At 41.2% G+C, this 21,319-nt stretch overlaps 1 protein-coding gene across 9 annotated transcripts in view; it reads right to left on the bottom strand.

Moving 5' to 3' along the window:
• Positions 1-228: 228 nt before the first annotated feature.
• Positions 229-21,319, bottom strand: part of LOC142396377 (PTB domain-containing engulfment adapter protein 1) — a 109,799-nt gene continuing 88,708 nt past the window's right edge. For 5 of the 9 annotated variants that reach the window (XM_075479022.1, XM_075479021.1, XM_075479020.1 and 2 more), the window contains 9 exons: positions 16,732-16,803; positions 10,182-10,280; positions 9,888-10,025; positions 9,608-9,724; positions 8,784-8,819; positions 8,335-8,421; positions 6,940-7,078; positions 5,771-5,865; positions 229-950 (listed from right to left, as the gene is read on the bottom strand). In XM_075479022.1, coding sequence (XP_075335137.1) covers positions 879-950; positions 5,771-5,865; positions 6,940-7,078; positions 8,335-8,421; positions 8,784-8,819; positions 9,608-9,724; positions 9,888-10,025; positions 10,182-10,280; positions 16,732-16,803 — 855 coding nt within the window. In that variant the 3' untranslated portion in view covers positions 229-878. Of the gene's footprint in view, positions 951-1,465; positions 1,477-5,770; positions 5,866-6,939; positions 7,079-7,265; positions 7,500-8,334; positions 8,422-8,783; positions 8,820-9,607; positions 9,725-9,887; positions 10,026-10,181; positions 10,281-16,731; positions 16,804-21,319 lie in introns of all 9 variants that reach the window. The other 4 variants (XM_075479029.1, XM_075479026.1, XM_075479027.1 and 1 more) reach the window with 4 other exon arrangements.

The raw sequence follows: 21,319 nt of genomic DNA on the forward strand, positions 1-21,319 counted from the left end.
TTTGTTGTGGAACCATCTCAAGTTCTTCTTACTTTAATTTTTTTGAATGCAACATGAACCAAAGTACAGATTTGTGGTTAATTTAATATAATAAAACCTACGAGCTGGTTGGATGTTTGGAGCGGAGCCACAAAATGTCATTCTGATGTGATCAATCAATGGAGTACTGAACTGAAAAAATGATTTCAAACAATCAACTGAGCAATAAAACCCGCACATGAATTTTTTTTTCAGTAGGAGTTTTTTTTATTAACAGAAAACGGAGAAGTCAATGCAACTAAAATGAATGGGAAATGTTCTGCATGGATGAAGGAAAAGAAGATGATGACACTAATAAGAAAAAAGAAAGGTAAATACTGAAATGGCAATTCACTGCGACGCAAAAAAAAGGTGTATAACAGGAGAGAAAGAAGAAAAAGAAAGTGTGACTTAATGTGGAGTAAACAATAATATTATGAGGTTATGAGCAAACAGAATGTTTATGTTAATGATACAGATTCCATCTATTTTTCTTGCCAGCTTGGGTTTGGCATACAAACAGGAATGTGTCAACAATACAGAATTCAACAGGTGCCACAGAGTGTACCATTGGACGTACTCAACTATTTACACCTTGCCTATGCAAGCAAAGATATTCAAAACTACCCTTTCCATAAGTGTTTCTCTCCTCTTCTTTTTTTTCTTCTTTTTTTACAAAAATAGCTCTTTTCTATAACGGATCCGAGTTTACCTTGAAATATTGAAAACCAATCTAAATGCAAATGCATATAAACCTCAAGATGAAAAGTGTGACATCTCGACTCGACCGTGGAGTGGATTCTGGCACTTCTTCATACAAACGAGTTAAAAGTCTGCCTCAAAGGGTAATCTTCTCGGCATCAGCAGCGGCTATCCAACGGGTCCAGAGAGAAGACGGTGCCCTCTAAGGTTAGTCCCATTTTGAACCCCTCCTGGAAGACAAGCCAGATGACAGCTTTTGTTTAGTGACCATGCAGGCGCGTGTGTTTACGTCCACTAATGCTATTGATAAACCAGGGTTCTGAGTGATGTCTTTATCAGAGGTAATTGGAGATCTATAAAACCACTGAAATTGAGAGGCAATGACACAACATACCGGGTGATGTGTTGCATACAAAACCCAGATACAACACAGCATGCATCTTAATGGGAAAAGAAAAGCCAATGACACGAAATGTGTTGTTGAGGGTTTTCAGATGGTCTTTTATGATTTATCATCATATATGATGACTAATAACACACATTTCATTAACTGCAGCTTAAATAACTTTTGGGACACATGAAATATAAAAAAAAACACAGAGTCTGTTGCTCATAAAAAGCCGGGATCATTAAACACCACCACAGATAGACTTTGTGAATGTGAGAACATGCACCAGCATTCACAACATGCAAGATAAAAACACAAGCACAGTTACAGCACAAGCAGAGAGCAAAGAGTACAAACCATCTCTGACGCTGCAGGAAGAGAAGGAAAAGAGACATATTCAGCTGTTAATAATTAAGACCAGGAAGAGGCTGGGAAAAAGAGTTGAGATCGCCTCCTGCTGGCAGCACCCTGCCGAAGCTCAGACATTTTGCAAAACATTTAATTTTTCATTTTCAGACATTTAAAGGACTTCTGAGAAATATTTCACTCAATGGATATACTGTCGCTCATACTTGTAAAAAAGCTAAATGTTAGCTTTTTTTTTGCCTTTCAGAAAGAATTCAATTAGTCTTAATAACAACAGTTTTTGGATTTACGTAAATAAAGCCGAAGATGGTCAGAAGGCAGGACTATACATGACACTAAATGTCAGGGCAAGATGGATATTTAGTTATACTTTCTTGTCTTTAGGTTTGAGCGATATCCATCACATCTGAAAAATAATTGGACTTCTTAGCTAATGCATGTCATTTTGTGTTTAAATACAGCACTAAAACATACAGTAGCAGGGTTTCCCTGGGGGGGTTACTGATTTGCAAGATGTGAATAAGAAGAGGTGAATGGAAACGCGTAAAAAAAATACTTTCACTAACGCAAATTACATCTGACCTGGCAAAGATTAAAACGATGTGATTCAATCAACACTTTTTCTATGCTGAGCTGATCACATCGAAATCTCTAAATTGATACAGGTCACTCCTGTTGCATTTTAATTTAATCAATAATTTATTATACAGCAGGTGTATTGGATGTTGAGCCACGTTGCACTGAAATGCCTCATGTCAGTAGGGCTTGCTCATGTGACCTCCCAGATATCATATAACATCCCAGATGTTCCGAGTTCCTAAATACGAACTCTCTCCATTTTCCTTTTGTGGATGTTCACCACAGTCGGGCTGTGTTCGAAACCGCATACTACATACTAGCAAACTGCATACTTCCATACTGCATACTGCATACTGATCGATCAGACAGTATGCAGAGCGTTTACACACTGTGCATTTCGCTCCTGCCCGAGCCGAAATCAGCCGGCCTGAAGCTGATTTCGCTTAAGCTCTAAACTCTGTAAACTTTAGCAACATTTGAAACATTTTCAGGCGAGAAAGTAGTCGTTTAGACCCCCAACGTGTTGAAAACCTGACAAAATACCGGCTATTTACAATTTTGTTCAAACGAATTTGGCGCTACTAAATCTAGCCGTAGTGAGCAACGCACTTCTGGTTATTTTCACAAAATAAAATACCCGTTGCCTTTTATCATAGGTACAATTTGTTTTGAAAACAGGAAGTGAATCTACCCTTGTTATAGCTAGCTTGAAACTGCCGTTTTGCCAGGAAATGACCATCGGCGACGTCACGTTACGTTGCATCTTGGGTAGTTTGAGTATGAGTAGTAACCTCATGATGCATACCCAACATTTCGGCGAATCTAGTATGCATCCGGGAACTTCTCGCTTACTAAAACTTGCATACTAACTCAAAAAGTTAGTATGAATGGTAGGAGTAGTAGGAGAAGTATGCGGTTTCGAACACAGCCTTGGTGTTTTTTTCTTCCTCTGGGTTTGTTTCCGATTAGCAAACGACTACTTCTTCCACTGAATTACAGCCACAAGCAGCATGGCCTACACTAGCGCCCTCTGGTGACACCATACTGCCTAGTTTTTTCACTTCAAACTAGTAAATGGAAATGTGTTTGACTGTAGCTTTTCAAAAGATCACTTTAGATTTGCATCAGCAGTGAATGGAAAGCTGGCTCGTAACTCTTGACAACCTTGAACCTCCCGGGAACACCTGGGGTCCGTTTCACAAAGCAGGTTCAACCAACTCTGAGTCTATTCCTGATCTCTGAGTTGATCTACACTGAGATAGAAAATTCTGAGTTTTCGGTTCCAGAAACGCTGATTTGAGTGAGTTTAGTCAACTCTGAGTAGGTTCACCTTGAGTTTTGCGTGTGCGCCACAACTTTAAAAAGCCAGCATCAATGGAGCCCCGATTCGACGAGTCACCTTGGCAACGGGGAAGAGGAGGGGCTACGTTTTTCACCAACCTCGAATTGGAAATCTTAATGCGCTCATACGGCGAGTTTCAATACGTTTTTAGAAATAAGTGCACCGCTGCAGCAGCAAAAGTGTAAGTTTAAATGTAGTCCTTTGCAATCACAATAACATTACAGGGGAAAACTATTTGAATGGTAGCCCATTCATTTATTTCATTTAGGTGCAATCTCGCGGGGGAGAAGCGCACTTGGCAGTTTAAGATGAAATATAAAAACATTGTTCAAACAGGTGAGACCTCGGCATGGAGGTACCTCATTCTGATCATGTTTTACACTGTAAAGTAAATATTAAGTGGCTATTTGACTGTGCAGTTATTTTATTCCCAACATAATGCTGTTTTCACACACATAAACTATGTCTTCTCATCTATATCATCCATCCATCCATTATCTATACCGCTGAATCCGTCAGTCGGGTCGCGGGGGGGCTGGAGCCTATTCCAGCAGTCAATGGGCAAGAGGCGGGGTACACCCTGGACAGGCCGCCAGTCCATCACAGGGCCACATAGAGACAAACGAGACAAACAACCATGCACACTCACACTCACTCCTAAGGACAATTTAGAGTCATCATCTATATCATGTTTTGTTAAATAATTAAGCCTATTTAAACTAACACAGACTTCTACTCAGCCAACAGAAAGAAGGCAGATGCCCGTAAAACGGGGGGTGCCCAGCACCGCCACCTCTAACGGGAGGGCAGTGGCTGAGGGAATCCACCCCCAAGACAAGAGTGCCTTTATAAAATATAATAGGCCTATATATGTCTTTTTTAAGCCTATTCATACAGATATTTATTTGTCTTTTATGTCTTTTTTTCTTTTGTCCCAACAAAATTCTGATGGTGCCGCTCAAAAAGATAATTGTCTGTAAATGCAAAAATCTATGCGCGGTCTGATAACCATCGCCGACGAATATTTATTTCTCTGCGCAGTAATGCTGCACCTTCATCCACGGGATCGTTGTCAAAAGGACATGTTCGTGAAAAAAGTCACCTCCTACTGTGCCTAATGGACTTCTAGAAGTAGAAGAACTCGCTCTGCTGACTGAATGAATGAGGAAATCAAATGGCGTGTGTGGCTGAAAGAGGGCGGAGACAGAGAGAAACTCGAGGTTTCTTGAATAAAACCTGGTCCCGACCAGGTTAGGTTCATAGAGTCTGTTACTACGGTAACTGACCGAGAGGTTAAGTTACCTCTCTTTGTGAAACAGGCTAGAGTTACCCCTCTTTCTCGGGGTTGAGTTACCTCCCTTTGTGAAACGGAAAACTCAGAGTTTCCCTCATTTCAGGGTTAATCAACTCAGAGTTTTCACTAAACCTGCTACGTGAAACGGACCTCTGGCCCGTAGTTTGAGAACCACACAAACAGTGTTATCAAAACATCAGGTGCAAATGTTATTACTGATTTCTTTTCTGTCATTATCATTTCTGAAAATCCAGTTCAACTGTTCCCAAATGAAATGAAACAATTCTAAATGAACACGGCTACACTGAGTGCTGAGAATATATTCTTTTGACTGAAAGATGTGAAGATAAAAAAGAAGGATGGAGAAACACAAAAGGGTTTGCACTGAAAACTTCAGGGCTGTCATTTCCCTCATAAATTAAATAAGCTGAGTATTTGAGTGAAATCTTTGGGCTCAGCCTATTAAAAATAAATGAGTTTATGGTATGAGGAAATTGGTCACATTTGCACATTGTCTTGCTTCATGACTGACATGATCTGCAATCCTAATACCCAAAAAGTAATGCAGTGAAACCAATATTCTATTCACAATAGAAGATAGAAAACATATTGAATCATGCTGTTAGATGCTGTATGCATTTTCTTCCCTGAAAAGGACACTGTCTGTGCACAATGCAGCTTCAACCTGCATTTATGGACGGCACGCTGAACTGTGTTTCTGGAAATGTTCCTGAACCCAAGCAGTGCTGCCTGAGGACCTGAAGGTCATGTCCTTAGTGAACACAGTTTTCTCTTGATTCTCTGAATCTTTCGACGATATCATGTACAGTAGACGATGAAATATTCAAAGTCTTCACAATTTCATGTTGAGGAACACTGTTCTGAAATTTCTTCACATTTTGCATACGCAGTTTTTTTTTGCAGATTGCTGAAACTCTGCCGATCTTTACTTCTGAGGGACTCTGCCTCTCTAACCACTGTACTTGTTAACAGAAAAACATATTCTGAAAGTAGTGATACTGACAACAGAGTAACAGGAGACCTGGTTTAATCTGCCATTCACGCGCAGTCAGGAGCTCACCTGCATCTCATCCAGCTTTGACTGAATATCTGGAGGGAAGTCAGCTGCCCCACAGGTGAACGGATCAAATGGCTCAGCCCCGAACAAATCTTTCCCTGCAGACACACACAGCTGATAAGCATCACACAGCCTGAGAAGGGAAAGAGTCTCCAGTAGACTATCATTTGGTCTTTTCTTTTTACAATGAATAATTAAAGTCATATTAAATGTTGATGTTCCTGGTATTTATACATATATATATATATATATATATACATATACATATATATATATATACATATATATATTAGGGCTGGGCAAGTTAACTCGTTAATCATTTAATGCCGATAAATATTTTATCACGCATTAACGCAAGTTTTATTTCTTTTATTTAAAAAAAATATTAATTTGTTTGGGGCTTTTGTGCCTTTAATGGATAGGAAAGTTCAGAGAGACAGGAAGCAGGGGGCAGAGAAAGGGGGAATAACACGCAGCACAGGGCCGTCCGATACGGGACTCAAACCGGAGCCAGCTGCAGCGAGGACTATAGCCTCTTGTCCATGGGGTGGCTGCTCAACCCACTACGCTGCGGACCATCCCTGTTTTATTATTTATTTTATTATTGTAAAAGTCTGTTGCTCACAGGCTTTTATTTTGTAAAAGTCTGTTGCTGTCTGCTGTGGAACCGGAAAAGAAAGTAATCGGCGGATCCACCAAACATGGAGAAGGGTACGGAACGTTTACTCGGCCATTTTCATTTTAAAGTTCTTCCAGACGGCGGAGTCGACAGAACCAAAGTCATCTGTAAACACTGCCAAGTTGAATTGTCTTATCACCGTAGTAGTTCCAGTCTAAAATATCACTTAAAGGCAAAACACACAACTGATAGCAGCAAGTCATTCAAGGAAACAGACAGTGGAGCGAGGCTTCTACATAAAAACTACAGAAAGATGTGTGTTTGCACAACAAATGTTATGGCACTTTCATTCATATGGCAGCACATGTATGCTAAAAGCTATACACTACTTTTGTTTTTATTTTTGTATTTTGCGTACAAATGCGATTAATCGTGATTAATCAGGGAAATCATGTGATTAATTAGATTAAAAATTTGAATCGTTGCCCAGCCCTAATATATATATATACATGTATGCATCTTTTACATGCCAGAGAACCACTTGCTCACTCACTTATATCTGGTGGCAATGTGGTTGGCGGAGGAGGCGGGCAGCCGTTGCTGGCCGACGTCGGCACCAGCGGCGTCACAGGAGAGAAGGGAACCATGTCAAACATGTCTGTGGACTGAGGTTTCATGGAGATGCTCCCCGCCTGTACACAAATGCAAACAGTTACTCCAACAGTGTTCACACCTGCACAAACTACATTACGGTGTACTACTATTTCTGCACCAAAGCAACAAATGAAGGACACAAAAGAAAAACACAGGAAAAAGCAGGAGAAAGAAAAGTTTCAAAGACAGTGTCAAAGCGAGAAGAATAAAGCATAGGATGTTTACGCGAGGCCGTGGGATGCTGCATCCCTCGGTCGCTTTAGGAGGAGTGAGAAGAGCAGGTTTGGCAGGCGGAGGAGTTAGTAGCCCAGCAGACAAGTTGGACTCTGGCGAGCTCATAGGAGTGAGTGTGACAGAGGAGATTTCCAGACAGGAGAACGACTTGATGCTGTGACACCAGAAGAGAGAGGAGGGCCTCTGCAGCATGTACGCCTCATTAGTTGCGTTTATGTGCAGCGACTGAGAAAAGATGGCAGACAGAAAGTGACCAGAAGGGGACAATATTATTCAGTCCTGTAGAGCAAGGAGAGGCGCAGGTAATTGGATTCACAGCTGGCTGTCACAACTACTGCCATTTTCCCTGATAAGATGGTGAATGTATCACATTCTTCATCAGAGCAATCAGGTGCGTAATTGCTCCGCTTCAAACGTCTGCAGACAGGCTGGGTCGTTCCACACCTGAGGCTGAGGGCGAATCAGAGGCCATAGCTGCCCTTCAGAAACACACTCAGATCTGCTCAACTTCTCAAATTAAAAGCTGGTTGAGATCATGTGTTTCTGGTTGACTCTGATTATTTGAGTCAAAGTATTGGTTAGTCAAGTTAAACTTTGAATTTAGTGCCAAATATAACAAATGTCATCTCAAGGCACTTAAATAATAAAGTCCAATTCAAGCCAATTGGAATTCAATTCATTGTAATCATAATTATTTTCAAAATAGTCCAATTAATTCATATAGTGCCAATTCAAAAACAATTTCCTAGCTAAGGAAACCAACAGATTGCACCGAAACTGGTCTTCAGTCCAATCTCCCGTCCGACTGTGGAGAGAAACGACTCCCTTTTAACAGGAAGAAACCTCTGGCAGAGCCAGACTCAGGAAGGGTGGCCATCCGCCTCGAACAGCTGGGTCACCACATAATTAAATATTTCAGCAACAGCAAGTAAGACGATCAGTTAAATGTGATCTGATAAGAAGGTAACACTTGGTGGTTAATGTTCCTGAACTTTCAGTTTAATACAATTCTTACCCTAAAATCTCTGAATTGTGAGGTGTCAGTGCATTTTGTTCTTACTGGTGGCACATGAGCTATCATCAGCTGTTCTTCCAGCTCTTGAAGCTGTTTCTTTAGCTCAGAGTTTTCAGTTTCCAGTTCCTGAATCTGCAAAAAAAAAAAACACCAAACAAGAGCATCAAACTCTGTACAAGCGAGGGGCGGCCAGCACAGTCAAAGTGGCACATATGTGAAATAAATCATTAAGAAATCTAGAATTTGATGCCAGCAACAGACCATTGTGTTCCCTCTTCCTCATAATGACACCTACATGACACTTGATTATAAGATTCCAGCTGCTCAACAGTCTAAGGTTCTTAAAGATGTTCCATCCATTTTCAACAGGAGACAGATTACACACACACACACACACACACACACACACACACACACACACACTGTGCCTATGAAGCCATGCAGTATCAAAACATGCTGACGTCTGAGATTCTACTGTTGAAGTAAGCACTGACCCCCCGGGAAAAGCTGTCACCTTGTTGGTAGCATCTCTGATAGAAAATAGAAATAGAAAAAGAAAAATACTTTATTCATACCCAGTGTTGGGAAATTCAAAATTAGTCAAAAATGTTTTGTTTTTTTTAATTAAAAATATTCACAAAAAAATATTTACATTGATGAAGTCCATTATTAAAAAAATGTGGTTTTCCTCCTTGATGTTGATCTTTCACTCCCTGAGTCTTTTTTACAAATGACACTTGTCAATCAGCTGATTGATGAATCTTCCAGAACTTGTTCCCTGTAAATTCTATAATCTTTCTTTCTTTGCTTTTTCCAGCAGCAGGTCACTGAAAGTGGGACTGAGTCAAAATAAACGACTGTGGGTAGCCAAGCTTCTAAGCCACCAAACAGTGATCATGACCGTGTGCTGTGGTTCAAAGCTCTGGGTAGAAGTAGTTAATCAAGTCGGATTGTGTTCATTTATGGTGTCAAAATTCCCTTTGGCCACATACATTTGAATGAAAAACTGCTAAAAGCTAACAAATTATGTCAGTCAAATTCGTACAAATGTTACACAGACAAAGCCACCGGGATGACTGTGTTTTCAACCGTGTGCAATAATTCTGTTACACGCTGGCTCTGCAGCCACTGAGCTGTATGTCATTAATATTCATTACTGACTTTTTTCCTCCAGAGCCTAATTGTCCACACTGGATGATTTGAAACGATCAATGGAAACAAGCTCTGCATTAATGAACGAAAACATCAATGTGTCAGTGCGGTGGGTCAAGTTTTCACATTGTGTGCACGAGCCAAACTGGCCGCAGGCGAGACGTACGCGTTTCTGCAGGCCTCCGATCTGTTTCCTGGTCTCCACGTCTTTGCCCCCAGACTCCAAGAACTTCTTGTAGGCCAAGTCAAAGGCCTGACCGATGGTTAGAGTTATCTCTTCTGCCTGAAGCATGACAGCAGCAAAGACTTGTTCAAACAGATTATTTATCTAAATACCAGCACAGCTATTGTTTACACCTGAATTGAACCTTGAAGATGACGAAAACACACAATACTTCCACAATCTGTCAAGTGTGTTATATACAGTTGTTTCAAGTAAAACTTACACATTTTTCACTGTCAAACACAAAGCAAAGGTGTTTGTTGGACTCTGAGTCTTTGCAGATAAAAGTAAATATCCTTTTATCCGTCTTGTCATCTGCACAGAAGGATATCCGGTGCAACTGACAGTTGTGCTGCACATCCTGGAAAACAAACATGTTGTTCATTATTTACAGACTGTCCATTACTGCTGACTACAAATAATTTCTTTCTCTCCGTGTGTTATCAGCACAACTTCAAGTGTCGTGCAGAGTATCAACGCCCCCTCCAGACAGCATGACTCAAATCATCAGACTCACTTTCGTCTTGGGATCCAATATCTTCACTCCGTAGATGGAGATCTGCAGCTCCACTTTGGGGGTCTTCTGGCCCTCAGACTTTTTGATGTGCCTCTGAAACTGCCAGTTGGAAAAAGCAAACAGAAAACTGTACTTATTCATCTTTATTGAGGCAATGGTACTTCTAAAAACTAAGAAACACTAACTAACAGTACATCAACTAGCGATGCACTGATCCGCTTTTTCACCTCCGATACCGATATCTGAGGTCCAGTATCGGCCGATACCGATACAGAAACAGCGCAGAATTATGCTAACAAACGGTAAGTTTCATTGTGTGGAAAAGACTGGGATCATTCTTTTGTGCAAGGCAACATTAGATTTGACTTTAACATTTCTTTCTTATTTATTTTTTTAAAAACAAATAAACAGTACAGTATAAATGTAATAATTCTTACTTATTTATTTAATAATTGTGCACCAGTAAAACAATCTTAACCATAAAAATATAACAAGTGTAACTGGTTCAGTCAGTGCAATTAGGGATTCAAAATCCAATGTAAAACAAAATAAATATTAAATAATTAAGGAGCTGAAATTGTGAAAAAAAACATAGCTTGGTTGGTAGACTTTGAAAAATAAATAGCAATCAGCTGTTTATATAGTTTAGTGCAAATGGGAATTAAACATCCGTTACAAAAGCATCTGAACAAAGCAATGGCTTCTCTAGCTTGGTAAAAACTAAAAAAAAAACTAAAAAAAATCAGAAGTAGTCCCAACTTGACAATTTTTTTCACCACTAGAGGGGGCAGATGCCCTTGTATGAATGCCAATCCAGTAAGAGAACATTTCAAGATTTTGCTGTGTTGAGGCTTAAGTCACACACATACTGAGAGCAGATTTCTCAAGCTTCTCAAGCTCAGGCTTAAGCATTCTTTGGCAAAGCCAATGTGTTTAGCATAAATGGTATTCAGATTACAATTCTGCTGCCATAATGCTGGAGAGTACTGTACAAGGGGGAGAAAAAAAAAAAAAAAAAAGATCAGCCGATATGGATCCTGCCACTGTCACCGATACCCGATCTAGAATTTTCTTCAATATCGGTACCGATATCGATACAAATATCGGATCACTGCATCCCTAACATCAACCAGGTAAAAAAAAAACTGAATGTCAAAAACCTGCATTTAAGTATTTAAAACTGAACTATGTGAGTAGCAGTAGTAAAGTACTCACCCCTCTCTCGGCTGTTTTTTTTTTCTATTTTTCTGCCAATTTAAAAAGTATTCTTGGGAAATCTGTATCATTTGGGGCAGCGTAGCTCGGGTGTTAGAGCGGTGGTTCGTTCCCCCGCCCCACCGTGTGTAAAATGTACAAAGCAGTGTGTGCGTGGGTGAATGAAAGTACACTGTAAAGCACTTTATAGAACCAAGATAAGGTTTAAAGACTCTTTAAGTGTGAACCATTGACCCTTTGTTCAACATGACCAGGGCCGTATTAAGTCAATGTGGTGCCCCTGGGCACTAAACCTCAAGTACCCCTAGGCTACATTTTCAAAAATATTCATTCAAAATCAGTAACAATTAAAGCAGCATCCATCTATATACAGTATGTAGGATTATTCAAATATCTACATTTAAAACCAATCAATTCAATTCACTATCAATCCAAACAGCATCCATATATTGAAATGTACAGATTCAAAATGTGTATCAATTCGAAGAGCATTTGTCTATACTGAAAAATATTATCAATTCAAAGAGCATCCACTTATGCAGCACAAACAACACTCCTATTATCCAGTGGGACGTCATTGCCACAGCCGTCCCAGAGCACCATAAGTTGTCTCCCCGGAATGCCAAACCACGCACACTTAAAAACTTAATCAGGGTGCTTGCTCTTTTTCCAAAACAAAATTCCAGACTTTTTTTCCCCAAGACCTTAACGTTATGTACTTGTAACTTGTGTGCCTAATTCATTGGTTGAGATTGTACCAACTGTGTTTATTAGAAATGTTAATTTTTATAGGCTAGTATTCAATGAACAAATGTATTATTTACAGTAAATTATGCTTTTACTGATGAAAACGTTTCAAAACATGAAAATCACAAGTACATGAATTTCACATCAAACAAGTGTCACAAAAACTATCTATATATAAAAAAAAAAGAATGGATGGATGAATGTATGTAGAATTCAGTCTCTTCACTCACATCTCATCCCATTAGGCTAATACAGTACGTGACCAGTTAGTAAAATTATAGTTTTATAGCCTACCTTCCTATTTCTCATTTCACAATGCCTTTGAACATACTGTAACATTCTACCATAGATTTATTTTCCATACTTTATTAAGACTTTCACACAAAATTCAAGACTTTTCAAGGTCTGGAAAACAGTCCTTCAAAATTCCAGACGTATTAAGACTTTCAAGACTTGCGCAAGCACCCTGTTCATCACGGCCACAATGCGTCGCAACACCTCTCTCCAATACTACATCCTCTTTTTGTTGTCTGAGAACAACATCAACCGTACACGCATCCCGTGTGACCTCCTGAGAAGTGAGAGCAGACACTCGCGGTGGCTTGCTGCGCTCTTCTCATGGGCTGTGACTGTCCGGGTGTTTCCAGTCACTGTAAAATGCTGCCCGGCCAGACATTTACACGCAAAAAAAATACACCATGCCGGTTGAAGGGGAATAGATTAGCCAATCTCTAGACACTGACTGTTTGTTCGGCAGCTGGCATTGGAAGAGACCATTTGTAAGAAACCTGGTTTTCTTACCGTCGTGCCGTGCTGATGCTGCATATTTAGCCGCCTGGTTGTTGTAGATGGTGGGACCGTTAGCAATAGCCAGCTGGTTGTCAGCAGTTGTCGATGTTGTTTTTATAAAGAAACGATCTAACACTGGAACATTTTTAATTGCCGCTAAACGCCTGGAGTCTTTCTCTTTTTTTATTTTTCTCTTCGCACAACCACTTAATTGATGTCTATCCATTTATTTTTTATTTTTACCGCATTTTTTAAAAAACATGATGCATTTCACCATAGGTGGACTGGCTCAACTGACAGGTTGAGGGAGGGGGGTTAATGTTCACATTAGGCCACTATTGCTCAGAATTATGACATATCGTTGCTGTTCTTATCACATTAGTTTTAATAATGAATTTTATATGAATATTTATGTCAAGTGTCAAGTGTAACCATTTTAAGTACAAACATTCATGAAAAAACTATTTTTAAAGTTTGTCGTGTGGTGCCCCCCCACTGGCTGTGAATGGTTGGTGCCCCTGGGCACTGTGCCGCAGGCCCATATAGTTAATCCGGCCTTGACATGACTACCGCTTTCAAGGTGGAAAACATCTTTAATCGTGTAACAAACAAAAAAAATAACGCAAAAGAGACTTGAGTGAAACTTGAGTGAGAATAAGTATTCATCCTGCAAAGTCAATACTTCATAGTCTCTTTTGCAACAATTACAGCTGCAAGTCACATGGGGAACGCCTCTAAAGTTTGGCACATCCAGCCACTGGGATTTTCATCCATTCCGCAACACAGTCTGTTCCAGCTCCTTCAAGCTGGATGGGTTCTGCTGGTGTTCAGTAATCTTTAAGTCCTACCACAGATTCTCAAATTGGGGTCTTGGCTCTGACGAGGCTATTCCTATCTAAATGTTTTCATTTAGACCACTTGAATGCAGTTTCTGGAGTGTGTTTGGGGTCACTATCTTTCTGAACTGGGTCCCAGTCTCAATTCTCCAGAAGTGGGACAAGGAATTTACCAGCGTTCAGCATGGTCCATTATTCCCTAAACTTTGCCTAGTTCCCCAGCCCTGCTGATGAAAAACATCACCACAGGAAAACGCTACCACCGCCATGTTGCTTGGATAGCTCACTAGTCTTCATTGTGCCTCTGTAATAAGTAGCACTTGATCTTACTTGACAACATACATATCAACTTTAGGTTAAAAGGGGGAAACTTTCCCCAAGGCGCTTTAAATGTTCCGTTTTACTCATTGGGGGCGAATAATATGTCCAAACTTCATTCTGCTGTTTGACAACAAGCCAAAACTTAAGTCAGAATCATAAAAAACAGTAAAAAAAAAAAAGAGTAAAATAGTGTGAACTCCACTGAGCCCCAGTCTCATCATCATCATGTCAGTCTGGTATCATTACATGAGACATAAGAGGAGAAAGTTTAAATCCACAGAGGAACTGTGACAACAGCCTACAGGGCCTGCCAGGGACCTCGACAAATGAAAATATATCTGCTTCATCCCTACCTTCATCCCTACCCGCAGCTTTAACAGTGTGAAAAGAAAAGAGATCCAAAAAAGAGACAAAGAGATTCTGCAGTCTTTTCACAACCTTTACCATTGCAGCAAATTGATATATTTAATCAAGCAATGGAAGGCCTTAAGTTATGCTTTTCTAACTGAAGACATTTACTTCTAAGGGAGGGCCTGCTGACACAAGCATGAGCCAAAACCAGAGGTGAACAAAGAGTGTGTATCAGAGGGAGATTGATTTTGACTCAATGGAAGCACCCAGGCTTTTTTAAATCAACTGAAAGAGGACTACATTCTTTGAACTAAACCATAGACACATGCCTTTGCGTCTCCAACGTCTCTCAAGTGTTACTTTTGCAGAACGTTTTTTTTCCGCATGTGATCTTTGGAAAGATGGCTAAGCTCGCCTTTATTGACAGCGTATCTGGGAGAGTAACCATGGAGCCTAAATCAAATGTACTGCACAATGGAAGCATGGGTTTGGGAAAACAAGCCTCCCCCCACAAGTAGCCTCACAGATTCAGCTCTTGGCAGGAAAAGACAGCGGGGAGGCCAGCAGGCAAAGAGCACAGCCGCATTAGCAAGAAGCTTTGAGAGGGTTGCCGAGGCTGGGGCTGTTCCCAGGCAGAAAGGTCAGCTTACATGGCAGCACTGTTGAGCACAATTTGTTCTGGAAGTAACCAGGGTTGAATGTCACACTGGGAGATCTTATTAAAGGTATGCCCTGTTTTCTATGACTCCTTGAGCTTTTTTCTTGAGTATCTGGCAACTATTACTGCATTCTGTTTGCCTCGGAAGTCAAACTTGGAACCGGGAATGATGTCAGACCTGAGTCGACCGTGTTCCAGTTGTGCAGGCTATCTGTTAATAGCAGTACAAGCTGATGATTATGCATTTCACTCTATTTTGTGCACATAAAAACTGTATCCATGTGTTCACTAATGGAGGTTGTGGTTGATTTAACAAGACAGAAAATGACAGATGTACTACTAAAAAGCTAACACCACTGGATTCTGGAATCCAACTTTAGAGGGCGTTCCAGTCTATTTTTTTCTACTTGGAACTCAGAAATTCCGACTTTCAATATCCAATGGAACACATCATAAAATCGCTTTGTATTGGTTTTCGTAGCGAAAACAGCAGAATTTGTTAAACAGCAGAATTTAACCTAAACAATCAGATAGAAAGAGACAATCCAGTCAGAATTTGTTAAAAATCAGAATTTAACCTAAATAATCAGACAGAAAGAGAGAATCCAGTCAGAATTTGTTAAACAGCAGAATTTAAAGGACAAGACCGTTTTTTGACATTGGGCCCTTGATTTCACATTATAACATGTTCTACTCACCCCTGCTTGTTGTTGGTCATTTGGAGCTGTTCCGAAGATATTCGAGAGGCGTCTGGCTGCTCTCTTGAGATATTCGTCCATGAAACGGTTTCCTATGGGCAAGCTTATACAGGCACAAACTATGCTGTTTATAATTTATTAATTACTGTACACTAGCACTGATAACGTGGAGGTGCGTCGCTTACTTCTGTAATTTACTGTAATTTTGAATTTTTGTCGTAAAGTGGGTGTTACTGACGTCCTCGTCGTGCTACTGCCACAGACAGCCCACAGACCTGCTGCCTATTTATTCATTCGGCTAAAATTCAAAATTACAGTAACCCGGATTTTTTTAAGTAAGCGACGCACCTCCACGTTATCAGTGCTAGTGTACAGTAATTAATAAATTATAAACAGCATAGTTTGTACCTGTATAACGTTGCCCATAGGAAACCGTTTCATGGCCGAATATCTCAAGAGAGCAGCCAGACGCCTCACGAATATCTTCGGAACAGCTCCAAATGACCAACAACAAGCAGGGGTGAGTAGAACATCATGTTATAATGTGAAATCAAGGGCCCAATGTCAAAAAACCGGTTTGTTAAACAGCAGAATTTAACCTAAAGAATCAGATAGAAAGAGAATCCAGTCAGAATTTGTTAAACAGCAGAATTTAACTTAATAAACCCTCTGATTCTGAAACCTGAACATTACATTGTACCGAGGTCTGCATCCACCCTCGGTTGGCTGACTAAACAAACTGCCTATCGAGCACTTCCAGTCATCCACACTTGGGAGTAGAAACACTGCAAGGGCACCTTGCTCGACTGGATTAGGGAGGGGAGCGTTTGTCACTCACTCCCACCTCCCTTGCTCCAAGCTTCCAATCTTGTCTGCTCACTCAACAACACTCCACCATCCTCGAGGCTACAGCTGCTTCTGAGAACGGGCTTTACCTTTAGCTTCCTCACTGCATCCTTCACAACTTCTGTGCCTTTTGGGGCTTCAACCTCTGTGTTTCCAAGGAACTGAAGAGAGAACAGAAAGAGTTGTTATGCGACAGCAGCGCTGTGAGAACATACTGAACACACAAGAAAATACGATGATAGAAAAACAGTGTCTGGAAGTTAACAATTAGTCTGGAAAGATTCAACTTGATTCAACTTTGGCGTTGACGAAAATGTGCATTCTGACCACTGAAAACATTGAATATTTTCAGTAAGAAGGAGCACTTCAGCTGTTTTCCAACAGATGGAGCCATTGTGCCTGAGGGAGGTGCCTTCCGTCCAGCAGCAGGGTAACTGTTGCAGACACACACACTGCCTCGTTGGCCCCTGAGCTTAATGTGTGCAGCCTGTTCCAATATCAGGCTTCATAAAGAGTGGTGTCAAGCCCTTTAAAGGCTGGGAAAAACAAAATAACAATGTCTCCCAGTTGAGTGCGGCAAGCAGATCAGAGGGGCATGGACAGTCTGAATGATACAGTGAAATCCGTGTGAATCCTGACGGTGCTAACGCCTGTCTGACTGTCGGTGATGCCACAGCAGATTTTTCCTGTCTTGCACATTTGTAGCTTCCATACAAAAAGTCATTTTTTTCAGACTTATTCAGACTTAAATGAACATTTAAGCTATTTGATGAGCCAAACAAACAGTTAATATTACTGTGACAGCTAGTTCTTCCCAGCAAATGACTTATTTCTTTATTTCTAAATGCAAGAAAACAGACAGAGAGAAACAACTGGAAGCTGCTGCTGCCAATCGGAGCTCTCTACTAAAGTGTCAGAATTCTGCAGCAGTGTGACAAATGAACTTTCAACACACTGGTGGTTGTGTCTGGGAGTGTTGCTGGCAGACGCAATGAGCAGAATGGGGCAGCACAGGTTCCTGACCAGTGCATTCTGGGCGGCGACTGGGGAGGTTCCACAAGGCAAATCAAGCTCGGAGGCTCATCCATCAACCAGTGCATGCAGCTGAGAACGAGCCCCCCCTGCCTCTCATTCCACATGCTGGGCACAAACACACACACACACATTTCAACCTTATGGCAGGTCTGAGAAGTTCATCCAGATGAGACAGGATGAAAAGCTAAGTTCAGCCTTGCTACGTGTGCTGTGCTCCCTCCTCCGAGCTGACGGGCTCAGTTAAAGGGCAGAGTGTGATGTGTCTAATTTAAAAAACCTATGACTGCGATTTCTTTTCTCTTGTAGCCTTCGGGTCAGTAATACTTTAAAATGGCACCCAAACCTATATCCTAACAGTTCTTTTAGGATGTGTGTCGCAGCCATATGCGTAAGGACATTGGAGAAGAAGGAGGTGACATTGAGAAGACAAACAGAAGCCGAGTCCAGCCTTGACTGTCACCTCATAAGACGCTGATTAAATTCCAAACAGGAAAATGCAAACTGCAGTGACAAAGGTCTGCTGCTGTTGTGACTTGATCATGACGGGATAACAATTTGGCATAAACGAATAGACACGGATCTACCAAAGTCTGCTTTGGAATACAGGCTGGTGTATCTCCTCATGATTCTTTAAAATGTGTTTTCTTTATTTTCCTATCGAAGTAAAAAAAAAAGAAAATGGGTCAGTTTGATTCTGTCCTGCTGCCATGAGTCCAGGGCCTTTCAGAAAAGAGGTGTCAGCATATCAATCAAAGGTGCAAACACCTGCAGAGTTTCCAGACACAGAGACGCCGAAGATATAAGAGGCACATTCAGAACTTCTGCGTTCGCCCCGGACAAAAAAAGGAGCTTTCAGAGATGGAAGGACATTCTACAGTTTTCACATCATCTCTACGTTCGGAATGCTCTCCAATCAAACTTTTAAAGGGATAGTTCGCCTCTTTTGAAATGAAGCTGTATGACATCCCATACGAGCAATATTATTTATGAACCTTTTCTTACCCCCCGCTGCGTCCTGTGAGCCGAGTTTCGGCCTCGTTTTGGCGTTGGCGAAGGTAGTCCGGCTAGTTGGCTGGGGCCACAGAAATAAAGCGTTTTGCTTCTCAAAACAATATGCGTTCAAAAGAGTAATACATTTGCATCACAAAATCGTTTTGCAGGAAAAAGTCAGACCTCACAATCGCTTGGCGCTATGTTCTCTCCCTTGTATCACTGCGTGATTGCCACCTGCCGATAGCCACGCCTGTTACGGTGTTTACTGCTCGGAAGCAGGGGACTGCTCGGTCTACACCTCGGTCTGCGTGGTCTACAAAGCATGCAGTGATATGAAGGTAGAGAGAAAATAGCGCCAAGCGATTGTGAGATCTGAATGTTTCTGGATGAACGATTTTGCCCCAGCCAACTAGCCGGACTACCTTCATCAATGCCAAAACGAGGCTGGAACTCGGCTCACAGGACGCAGCGGGGCGTAAGAAAATGTTCATAAATAATATTGCTAGTATGGGATGTCATACAGCTTCATGTCAAAAGAGGTGAACTATCCCTTTAAACTCTTCAGATTTTGATACAAACTTCTGGTCTCTTGAGTTTTTCTTCGTGCAACTCAACTTTCATCCACAAGTTATAAAGGATACCCGCCACTATGTGCGTACAGTCATGTGGAAAAGAGAGCAATTCCTTGTTCAACTCTAAGGTATCAGAACATAATGAAATAAAAAGCTGGTCATTACCAGGTGCTGATCAAATGCACTCCATGAACTGATGTCAGCAAGTGTGAGCACCTCTATAGAAGCAGAGGTTTTGTTAGTCGTCTGCCCTGGAGACATTCAGGTGTGTGTAAACACAATGCCAAGGAGGAAAGACATCAGCAGTGATCTTTGAGAAGCAATTTGTCGGTGCCCATGAGTTTTAAAGGTCAATTTCCAAACAGTTTGGAGACCATCACCCTACAGGCAGGAAGATTATCCACAAGTGAAAAATATTCAAGACAGTTGTCAATCTTCCAGAGAGAGTGCAATGCTCCGAGAAAAAACTATCTCAGACTGCACATGCCTCAGGTAGCATGTTAAATGTTACCAGCCAAAGTCCAGACCTCAGCCTGACTGAAATACTACGGTGGGACCTTTACAGAGCGTAAATGAATGCCTACAAACCTCAATGAATTTAAGCAATGTTGTAAAGAAGAGTGGGCCAAAATTCCTCCACATGGTTCCAGACTGATAGCGTCAAAGAGAGAATGATTACTTCAAGTTTCTAGCAGCTAAAGTTGGTTCCACAAGCGGCTTCTGCTTCTTTAACTCAATGTTTTAAAAAATAAATAATGACAAGTTCTAATATGCCACGTGTTGTATTTACCTCATTTTACGACCCAGATATTCTTTCTTTTATTACGTTCTGGTACATAAAACTTTAGAATTGGCAGTGGGTGTACTTTCTTTGCCACACGACTGAACATATTTGTTCTCATTTTTGACAGCGTCAGGGTAATGCTTTGAAAAAGCTTGTTTAATTAATCTGAGCTTATTTTTCAACGGTCCTGGGTCCTTTAAACCAGTGAACACAGGCGAAGCACATCCTCCTTACATCCACTGCCTGCAACTCCTTCAGCAACGAGTGCTCTGCTCTGCTCTGATCTCAGCTAACTCCAGCAGACAAGGAACTCATCAGTGAGAGCTGACAATCTGCTCGGATTTTTTTAAAAAGGTCTCTTCTGCCAGTTCATTCTCCCGTTGTGCTGCATCTACAAAAAAAGAAAAAAGAAAAAAGCTCCGGCAGCTTGGGGAAGGTGGCAGTTTTGGAGTTCCACCTCCGCTCCAGTGTTACATCTTTTTGAAGCACAGGATGCAGGAAGACAGTTTCTGTGCCTCAAAACAGAGAAATTCTTTGTCAAACTGAAGCAGAAACCAGCCTGACAGGAAAATGCTGACAGGGAGAGACACAACTCCTTCGACAGATGTGAACTGGATGTTTGAGTGATTCCAGTCAGGACAGAAAGGGCCATTTCATGATGTTCTCACATCAGGACCAGGTAGTTTGAGCATGGCTGTGTTTGAAATTGCATACTACATACTACATACTACATACTTGCAAACTGCATACTTCCATACTGCATACTCATCGATCAGACAGCATCAGAGCGTTTACCCACAGTGCATTTCGCTCCTGCCCGAGCCGAAACAGCCGGCCTGAAGCTGATTTCGTTTAAAGGGATAGTTCGCCTCTTTTGACATGAAGCTGTATGACATCCCATATTAGCAATATCATTTATGAACACTGACTTATCCCCCGCTGCGTACTGTGAGCTGAGTTCCAGCCTCGTTTTGGCGTTGACGAAGGTAGTCCGGCTAGTTGGCTGGGGTCCCGAAAATAAAGCATCTTGCTTCTCAAAACAATATGCGTTCAAAAGAGTAAAACATTTGCATCACAAAATCGTTAGCCAGAAAAAGTCAGACCTCACAATCTACAGGCTGTGTCAACCGTGCAGACCGAAGTGCAGACCGAGCAGTAAACACGTAACAGGTGCGGCTGTCGGCAGGTGGCTGAACGCATTGATATGAAGGTAGAGAAAATAGCTCCAAGCGATTGTGAGGTCTGACTTTTTCTGGCTGAAGATTTTGTGATGCAAATGTATTATTCTTTTGA

Source organism: Odontesthes bonariensis, chromosome 12, assembly GCF_027942865.1.
Source record: "Odontesthes bonariensis isolate fOdoBon6 chromosome 12, fOdoBon6.hap1, whole genome shotgun sequence".
Classification (NCBI taxonomy): Eukaryota; Metazoa; Chordata; class Actinopteri; order Atheriniformes; family Atherinopsidae; genus Odontesthes; species Odontesthes bonariensis.